The 9,200-nt window shown below is 42.8% G+C and overlaps 3 protein-coding genes across 3 annotated transcripts; all 3 read left to right on the forward strand.

The window, feature by feature from the left end:
* The first annotated feature begins 449 nt into the window (after positions 1-449).
* LOC122624825 (odorant receptor 33a) lies at positions 450-1,769 on the forward strand. The gene is made up of 2 exons (XM_043804544.1): positions 450-1,171; positions 1,355-1,769. Exons 1-2 carry the CDS (start codon positions 450-452, stop codon positions 1,767-1,769), a joined length of 1,137 nt encoding a protein of 378 aa, XP_043660479.1.
* Positions 1,770-2,160: 391 nt separating this feature from the next.
* On the forward strand, positions 2,161-3,480 carry LOC122615231 (odorant receptor 33b). Its single transcript, XM_043790230.1, has 2 exons — positions 2,161-2,888; positions 3,066-3,480. Exons 1-2 carry the CDS (start codon positions 2,161-2,163, stop codon positions 3,478-3,480), a joined length of 1,143 nt encoding a protein of 380 aa, XP_043646165.1.
* A 334-nt stretch (positions 3,481-3,814) lies between these two features.
* Positions 3,815-5,448, forward strand: LOC122619062 (odorant receptor 33c). The gene is made up of 2 exons (XM_043795759.1): positions 3,815-4,681; positions 4,754-5,448. Exons 1-2 carry the CDS (start codon positions 3,951-3,953, stop codon positions 5,175-5,177), a joined length of 1,155 nt encoding a protein of 384 aa, XP_043651694.1. The 5' UTR covers positions 3,815-3,950; the 3' UTR covers positions 5,178-5,448.
* Positions 5,449-9,200: the final 3,752 nt, after the last annotated feature.

Genomic DNA, 9,200 nt, shown 5'->3' on the forward strand with positions numbered 1-9,200 from the left:
GTTCGTCTGTCTGTCCGTATGAGCGTCGAGATCTCAGGAACTATAAAAGCTAGAAAGTTGAGATTAGGCATGCACATTCCAGAGACAAAGATAGTCGGGAAACTCGACTATAGCGTTCTCTCTTGCTTTACTTATTGATGCGAAAAGCTAGTAATATAGTCGTACAGAGATTTTGTAACATCTCACCTAGTTATGCTTCATAAAAATTAACAACTGTTTAATTATTTCCATAACCCGTATTTATCAAAGTTAAGAATTTGGTTTTCCTAATGTTATTACGTTACAGCTCACACTTGCTTACTTTACACAAATAGGTGATAATTGCTGGTACCAATTAAATATAATTGCGGGGACAACAATTACACCTATCCAACTCAGTTTTAATAAATTATTAAACAAAGCAGTATAAAAGGAAAGGCGGTACAAAGTTGGTTCCAATTGCTTCAAATATGGATTCAAGAAAGGAAGTGCGAAGCGAAAGTCTTTACAAAACCTATTGGCTCTATTGGCGACTCCTGGGAGTTGAGGGCGATTATCCTTTCCGACGGCTAGTGGATTTTACAATCACGTTTTTCATTACGATTTTATTTCCCGTGCATCTTATACTTGGAATGTATAAAAAGCCCACGATCCAAATCTTCAGGAGTCTGCACTTCACATCAGAATGCCTTTTCTGCAGTTATAAATTTTTCTGTTTTCGTTGGAAACTGCATGAAATTAAGGCCATTGAAAGATTGTTCCAAGATCTCGATAATCGAGCCGAAAGTGAAGAGGAACGCAGCTACTTTGACCAAAATCCAAGTCGAGTGGCCCGAATGATTTCGAAAAGCTACTTGGTGGCTGCTATATCGGCTATAATCACCGCAACCGTCGCTGGTTTGTTTAGCAGTGGTCGAAACTTGATGTACCTGGGTTGGTTTCCCTACGACTTTCAAGCCACCGCATTGATCTATTGGCTCAGCTTCGCCTATCAGGCGGTTGGCTCTAGTCTGTTGATTCTGGAAAATCTGGCCAATGACTCATATCCGCCGATTACATTTTGTGTGGTCACTGGACATGTGAGACTTTTGGCAATGCGACTAAGACGAATAGGTCACGACCTCAAGAAATCAGGAGCGGAACATACCAAGGAACTCATCAAGGGTATTCAGGATCACAGGAAACTAATGCAGTAAGATTAAAGAGTAAAAAACCACATGTGTGATAGTTCGAAGAATTTGGAAACTTACTATTTGATTATGCATTTAAAGTTGATATCCCAAACCAATTAGGAAAATAAATTTAATTTTACAATTCATAAATCACTGAACTTTTCACGCCAGCTTTATTGATTAATCAAATGTCTCTTTTTCAGGATTGTACGCTTACTTCGCAGCATTTTACGACTCACCCAACTTGGCCAGTTCCTTTCCAGCGGCATCAACATTTCCATAACACTCATCAACATCCTGTTCTTTGCGGAAAACAACTTTGCAATGATATACTATGCCGTGTTCTTTGCTGCGATGTTTATCGAACTATTTCCAAGCTGTTACTACGGAACTCTGATGACCATGGAGTTTGACAAGCTACCATACGCCATCTTCTCCAGCAACTGGCTCAAAATGGATAGAAGATACAATCGATCCTTGATAATACTGATGCAACTGACGCTGGTTCCCGTTAATATCAAGGCAGGAGGTATTGTTGGCATCGATATGGGTGCATTTTTTGCCACAGTTCGGATGGCATACTCCTTTTACACCTTAGCCATGTCATTTCGATTATAGGGAAACAGGGAATACCAGGGAAAACAGGGAAAACAGTGAATAAATAAAAACACATTACTTAAGTCACTAATATACAACTATTTAATTTATTACAAGCCCATTTATTATTCACAGACAACAACCAATTATCTGAATAAAAATGTAAACCTTTTGCACAGTTCCGCGATCAATAAAATTGTATAAGCCAAAGCCCATATTTTTAGTTAGGCCGCCGCCTCCACATTATTTACCTTCCCAGTCAAGAAAAGGTGTGAATTGGTAATCACAAATTATAGGGCTATCACATCCGCAGTCAATTGATGGGCGTAACGTTGCAGGACCATAATTAAGCCATTTAAAAAGCCCAGTATAAAAGGGAAAATGCCGCAGTATATGTTCAATTATTTCGAACATGGACTTGAAATCGCCAGTCATTCGAAGTGAACACATCTACCGAGCCTATTGGCTATATTGGCATCTATTGGGTCTGGAAAGCCACTTCTTACTGAATCGCTTGCTGGACGTGGTGATTACAGTTTTCGTAACCATCTGGTATCCAGTTCATCTAATTCTCGGACTCTTTATGGAAAGATCTGTGCGGGAAGTCTGCAAGGGTCTGCCGATCACGGCAGCCTGCTTTTTCGCTAGCTTTAAATTTATTTGCTTTCGCATCAAGCTATCTGAGATAAAAGAAATCGAAGTATTATTCAAGCAACTGGATCAGCGAGCTGTGAGTGAAGAGGAACGCGAGTTCTTCAATCAAAATACGAGACGTGAGGCGAATTTCATTTGGAAAAGTTTCATTGTGGCCTATGGACTATCAAATATCTCGGCCATAGCATCAGTACTTTTCGGCGGTGGCCATAAGCTGTTATATCCGGCCTGGTTCCCTTACGATGTGCAGGCCACGGAACTAGTGTTTTGGCTAAGTGTAACGTACCAAATAGCCGGAGTCAGTTTGGCCATACTTCAGAACCTGGCCAATGATTCCTATCCACCGATGACATTTTGCGTGGTGGCCGGTCATGTGAGACTGTTGGCCATGCGTTTGAGTAGAATGGGCCAAGGTCCGGAGGAAACTAGGCACTCAATTGGAAAACAATTGATCGAAAGCATCGAGGACCACCGGAAACTAATGAAGTAATATATGTGGTTTCATGTGATCTAAACAAATAATTTAATGCTATGGGAGAACCATTTAGTTCGGCAATCAACTTCACTACTACTCTTTATTTGTTTCTTGTAATTTATTTACATAAGATATGCAATATTTGTATATCATGTAATTTATTTCTTATGTTTAATATTTATTTCCAGAATAGTGGCACTACTGCGCAGCACCATGAATATTTCGCAGCTCGGCCAGTTTGTTTCGAGTGGCATCAATATTTCCATAACGCTCATCAATATTCTATTCTTCGCGGAGAACAACTTCGCTGTCACCTACTACGGAGTGTACTTCCTGTCGATGGTGCTGGAGCTGTTCCCGTGCTGCTATTACGGCACCCTGATATCCGTGGAGATGAACCAGCTGACCTATGCGATTTACTCCAGTAACTGGATGAAAATGGATCGCAGATGCAGCCGCACACTGCTGATTTTCATGCAACTCACGCTGGCGGAGGTGCAAATCAAGGCCGGTGGCATGATTGGCATTGGAATGAACGCCTTCTTTGCCACCGTGCGATTGGCCTACTCCTTCTTCGCGTTGGCCATGTCGCTGCGTGGATAAGTGGGCGCACCCACCGCACCACAAATTTGCATTTTCGCTTAATTTTAATTACCACTAATGGCGGCCATTAACGCGCGCCTCATGAAAATTGCATCGGCGGCGTTTAAATGCCATTTAGCGCGGATTATGCACCTGAACTTACACTCAGAGAAGATTAAATAGTGGAAAATTATACAAGGACATTTGATTTATTGATATCAACAGGATAGTACAATTTTTTTAATAATATATCGATGTAGCATTTCGCGAAGCAAATTAACACAACATTGTATAGCTTAATAAAACTATATGAATATATTATATATATAATTTGAAATCTTGTTCAATGTGGCATATGGCATAGCCTCTCATGGCATCTGCATAGAAGCTTCAGCCTTTCGGAGAAATATTCATCATTTCTCGCAGTGTATGCTCCCACGGCATCTGCATAAAAGCTTCAGCCTGGCTGGGAAATATGCATTGGCTGCACAATGGTCATAATCGATAGTCTTAGTTTCTATCGTCCGTTCTGGATCTGCATGCGATTGCTGGTGCCGACTTTCTTTAAGGATTCCCCGCGTCCTGTCCAGCTGTATGTGGCGTTGCTGCACATCCTGGTCACCTTGTGGTTTCCACTGCACCTGCTTGTGCATTTGCTGCTGCTTCCATCTCCGGCTGAGTTCATGAAGAACCTGACCATGTCCTTGACCTGCGTGGCCTGCAGTCTGAAGCACGTGGCCCACTTGTACCACCTGCCGCAAATTGTGGAAATCGAATCGCTGATCGGACAATTGGACGCGTTCATTGACAGCGAACTGGAGCATCGCTACTACCAGGATCACGTGTATTGCCATGCCAGGCGCTTCACACGCTGTCTCTATGCCAGTTTTGGCATGATTTATGCGGTTTTCCTGTTCGGCGTTGTCCTACAGGTTATCACAGGAAAATGGGAACTTATCTACCCAGCCTATTTCCCATTTGACTTGGAGAGCAATCGCTATCTGGGCGCACTGGCCTTGGGCTATCAGATATTTAGCGTCCTTGTGGAAGGCTTCCAGGGTCTGGGAAACGATACCTACACCCCACTGACCCTGTGCCTTCTGGCCGGACATGTCCGCTTGTGGTCCATTCGCATGGGTCAACTGGGACACTCCGAGGAGGAAACGGCGACGAATCATCAGCGGTTGCTGGAGTACATTGAGCAGCATAAGCTCCTGGTGCGGTAAGCTTTGATTAATAACATTAACTGGTTCCAAGAACCTGTATGCCCTTCAACTTCTCGTTGACCTGGCAGATTCCACCACCTGGTGCGTCGCACCATCAGCGAGGTCCAACTGGTGCAGCTGGGTGGCTGTGGAGCCACGCTGTGCATCATCGTGTCCTACATGCTCTTCTTCGTGAGCGACACCATCTCGATGGTCTACTACTTGGTGTTCTTCGGCGTCGTCTGCGTGCAGCTCTTTCCCAGCTGCTACTTCGCCAGCGAAGTGGCCGAGCAGGTGGAACGTCTGCCATATGCGATCTTCTCCAGCCGATGGTACGACCAGTCGCGGGATCATCGATTCGACATGCTCGTCTTCACACAACTTACACTGCGCAACAGGGTGTGGGTCATCAAGGCTGGGGGTCTCATCGAGCTGAATCTGAACGCCTTCTTCGCCACCCTGAAGATGGCCTATTCCCTCTTCGCCGTCGTGGTGCGGGCCAAAGGTGTATAGTCGTAGAGCGAGTGTTTAATTAAATGGATTGGATGGATCACGACCCGGCCAGCGTATTGTTATTGATTTTGGCCCCCTGAAATGGAGCAAAAGTGGCGCAATCAACGCGGGAAAATGAAATTTCATTAATTGGCCCCGTCGCGATACGCAAATAAACAGTTTGCCACACGGAGAGTGAGTGAGATTCTGATGTTTCGACCGAACGAACAACAATGGCACATTAAAGTGAAATGAATTGTTTACGCATACACAATTTTTATTCTGATTTCTGTTTGTATATTTTGTTGCTGTAAACCTTGCATAAATCTCAGTGGAATCAGGCTGCTTTGTGTTGCTGTAATTAAAATAAAAAATTGTACGCCAATCAATGAAAAATGGAAACTAAGTGCACGTAAGTTGTTTTTTTCATAGTCTGCAAATTGTCCTTGAAATTGTTTTAGTTTCACTTTAAATGCACAGCTCTTTGGGTTGGTTGAATATTATATTTATTGTATATAATATTTATTCAGTTTATTAGCTTATGACGGGAGACACCGAATATTTTATTTAGGGCCACTTTGGGGCACCCAAAAGTGTGTACGTGATGCAAACACACTTTCGGCTGCTTTGCCTTTTTCATCCGAAGAATTTAATCAAACTTGAAAGCCTCTGCGAATCGATGCTCAATTTTTAAGCACCCGGAGCTCACACGCACATTAAATGGCTGATTTTTAATTAAAACTCTTACCAAGCGGGAATAATTGAATTCTGAACTTTTTCCACTGCATTACATTTCGCTGCTACTTTATGGGAAATTACTGCCCATGCCCTAGAATTCAAAGAATTATCAAAAAGGGTTTTGAAAAATACTTTAACTAAACATTCAAACTTCTTAAATTAAATTTATTAGTAAGTAAAACTCTATATATATTTTTTAAATTCTTTTTAGTTCAAAAGTTTGATACGTGATATCTTAAGTTTGTGGATGCAAAATATTAAAGTGCCCTTCTTCTTGGTCTACATTAATTTGAAAGGTGTAACCCACTTAACTTAATTTTTTATATTTTTGAATAAAGCATCAGCGAATAAGTTTGAGTGAATCGACGTGGCTGCTGTGAAGATGAATCGCGATAGCATCTCGAATCTGAAAATCCCTTGCAACGTGAACATGCCGCCGTGGAAATGAGAAATACATTTAAAAATATTTCACTGCACGGCGAGCCTTTTACTCGCAAATGCAAATGAGGAAAAGCCCTTGGCGTTGCATGCCGGAAAAGTGCGCTGGACAACTGCTGGACTGCACAAGTGTCCAGGAAGGAGGCGCCGGACAGACGACAGGCGTTGGCGCACACTCGTCCAAGGACTCGTGGCAAGAAGGAGTAGGATGTGGCCAAGGACACACAACGCAATGCAACGCGACGCTACCGCGGCAATTTATTGATGCCAACGCAGCGATGAGTGAGCGAACAAATTGCCTAAAGTGATGTCGATGATACACTGAGCTAATCGTTTTAAAATCAGGCTTAGATTTAAGTTGCTATATATTTTAATGCATAATACATTCCTGGTTATTAGTCATGAAAAAGAAATAGATTGAAATATCATAGAAATGTTGAGTAAAGGAATTGTGATCACACGCATTTCTCTCAGTGCAGCGTGAGGGGTGCGATAAGGGGCAGTGTCAGTAAAATTTGTCGCCAACAGATGGCGCTATCTGTCGAACGCACAGCGCCCAAGCAGCCATTAAAAATATCCCCCCAGCAACACTTTGCGTCATTATTGAAAGCAATTTCCCACGGCAAATAGAAAATCGAAAAACAAAACCAAATCGAAAAAGAATGCGAAAAAATGAAATAAAATAAAATGGAATAGAATCACACAGAGGACAGTGGAAAATGCGACAAATGTGGGGAAAGTGGGGTCTCAAGCCGCAGCTTAGAGGCCCGTGCGCGAATATTGCGCATACGCCACCCCAGGGAGCAGCACTCGAAACACAGGCCACACAATCTAGCAATCTAGCAGTACAGCAGCCCAGCCATCGCATCGAGTCACCCATCCATCCCATTTAGAGCCATCCATAGAGTTGGGAGCCACAGCAGGCCCAATTGCTGGAGGTGATTTAACTTTTTCTGCCTGCCACTCGTTTCCTTTTCAATAGCACAAAAGCACACAGACACCGAGTTGCGAGGAGTGAGGAGTGAGCGGCGAGAGATGGCAGAAATATTGTTGGCACACTTTTTCAAGTGTTTCCTGCCTTCCTGCATGTTGTCCTTGCTCCTGGCGGCGACTGGCTGCTTGCGCCGCACTGCCGGCTCCACTGTTTATTTTAACTTTTGGCATTTTGTGCGCCCGAACCGGGGGAATTTAGCCTGCCTCAAATAGGAAAGTAAAACAAAAAGCGGTTAAACAAAAATATGAAAAATAAATTGAAACACTCAACCGGGCCCGGCTGGCTGTCTGTCTGTCTAAAAAGCCCCGCAGAGGCTTCCACTCAATCAGAGTCCTGGCATCGGTGGCATCGGTGGCATCAGCTCCAAAAGCCAGGCACCTCCCGATCTGAGATCTGGTCACGAGTCCTCCCACCGCAGATGGAATGGCCTCCTTTGGCCGAAAAACGCAATTTGATTGCCAAGCCCGGCGGAATTCAGAATTGGCATGCCGCTCTAAAGTAATCACACTTTTCGTTGCATTTTGCCGCGTTTCTTGGTGTTGCATATTCCACAAAAGTCAACAGAATGCAATTACACTTGGTTAATATATGCAGTTCCTTATTTACAATTAAGGCAAAAAACATCTTTAAAGACAGTATTGAGGTTTAAGGTAACTATTCAACTTATTTACAATGAAGGCAAAAAACGTCTTTAAAAACAGCATTGATGTTTATGGTAACTATTCATTTTGAAGCTAAGTAAATATATAATAATTAAAATGCAATGTAACTTTTCACTAGTTTTAACATTATCAAAATGTATTATTTCAATGCGTAATATTTCATAGGCTATTCCACAAATTCCCAAAATTGTAGCTCACTCCAATATTCCATTTCTAATACAACAACTTAATCATTTCGCTTGCATTTAATTGCATGCAATTCAAATAGGACCAAACCAGCAGATAGAAAAGCAACCTAATTGAAATTACGGTGGCAATTGCATGTGATTTCTTAATGAACGCTAATACACAGCGAATGTGTCGACTCTAATTGCCTTTTGGCAGTTGCAAATGGTGAGAAATTGCTGAGCGCATTTTCTGTATCGTATCGAATGAAAAAGTGAAAAATGATTAATTACCCCCCGGCAAATTGGGCCAACGTACGCGGCGCAGGCATAGGGATTTTCCATGTACGAGTACAACTGCATGGCGATTCGTGTCGGAATTGGCGAAACTATTTTCCCATTCCACACGGCCAACTCAATTACAACGTGGCCGACTGTCGGCTGTTGGCTGTTGGGCATTCAATTTCCCCCGTCCGGCGAGAAAAACAAGCGGAAAACGCGCATCAAAGACAAACAAAGCTGCCGATGGGTAAGGGGAGGGGGAGGGAAAACTGGGGTGTTGCAAATGGGGTTGGGGTTGGGGTTGGGGTTGGGTGGTTGGAAAAAGTGTCCAACATGTTGGACAACCGAACTGGCGGCGCCTAAAACTATGCTCCACGGCATGAATAACAGAGCGGATCAGGTCTTTAGCTTTTTTCGCTGTTTCTGTTTCTGCACTGCGAGAAAATACATAATCTCTTAAATCGCATGTGGTTCTGGCCTTTAAACTATTGACATTCCTAGAAAGCTGTGAGCTTTTAAGAACGAACTTTTCTATGTAAAGTAAACCTATTTGAAACAGAAATTATAAATAATTTTAAAGCCTTTATAAAAATTATTTTGTATGTTTTCCTTGTGCAGTGCCACTTCTGCTCGTACTCTTGTATTTCAGTCATGCATGACAATTTTTTCCAGCCAGTTGCCTGTGTTTTGTTGCTTTTTTTCCTTGGGTTTTTCTTTGGCCTGCCTCCTGTTATTGTTGGGGCCCCTTTGTTTGGATCACGTTGGA

The sequence above is a fragment of the Drosophila teissieri genome, chromosome 2L, assembly GCF_016746235.2.
Source record: "Drosophila teissieri strain GT53w chromosome 2L, Prin_Dtei_1.1, whole genome shotgun sequence".
Lineage (NCBI taxonomy): Eukaryota > Metazoa > Arthropoda > Insecta > Diptera > Drosophilidae > Drosophila > Drosophila teissieri.

Coding starts and splice junctions, on each gene's coding strand:
- LOC122615231 (XM_043790230.1), top strand. CDS start 2,161: ATGGACTTGAAATCGCCAGTCATTCGAAGTGAACACATCTACCGAGCC. Junction 2,889..3,065: donor GACCACCGGAAACTAATGAA/GTAATATATGTG, acceptor ATTTATTTCCAG/AATAGTGGCACTACTGCGCA.
- LOC122619062 (XM_043795759.1), top strand. CDS start 3,951: ATGGTCATAATCGATAGTCTTAGTTTCTATCGTCCGTTCTGGATCTGC. Junction 4,682..4,753: donor CAGCATAAGCTCCTGGTGCG/GTAAGCTTTGAT, acceptor TTGACCTGGCAG/ATTCCACCACCTGGTGCGTC.
- LOC122624825 (XM_043804544.1), top strand. CDS start 450: ATGGATTCAAGAAAGGAAGTGCGAAGCGAAAGTCTTTACAAAACCTAT. Junction 1,172..1,354: donor GATCACAGGAAACTAATGCA/GTAAGATTAAAG, acceptor TCTCTTTTTCAG/GATTGTACGCTTACTTCGCA.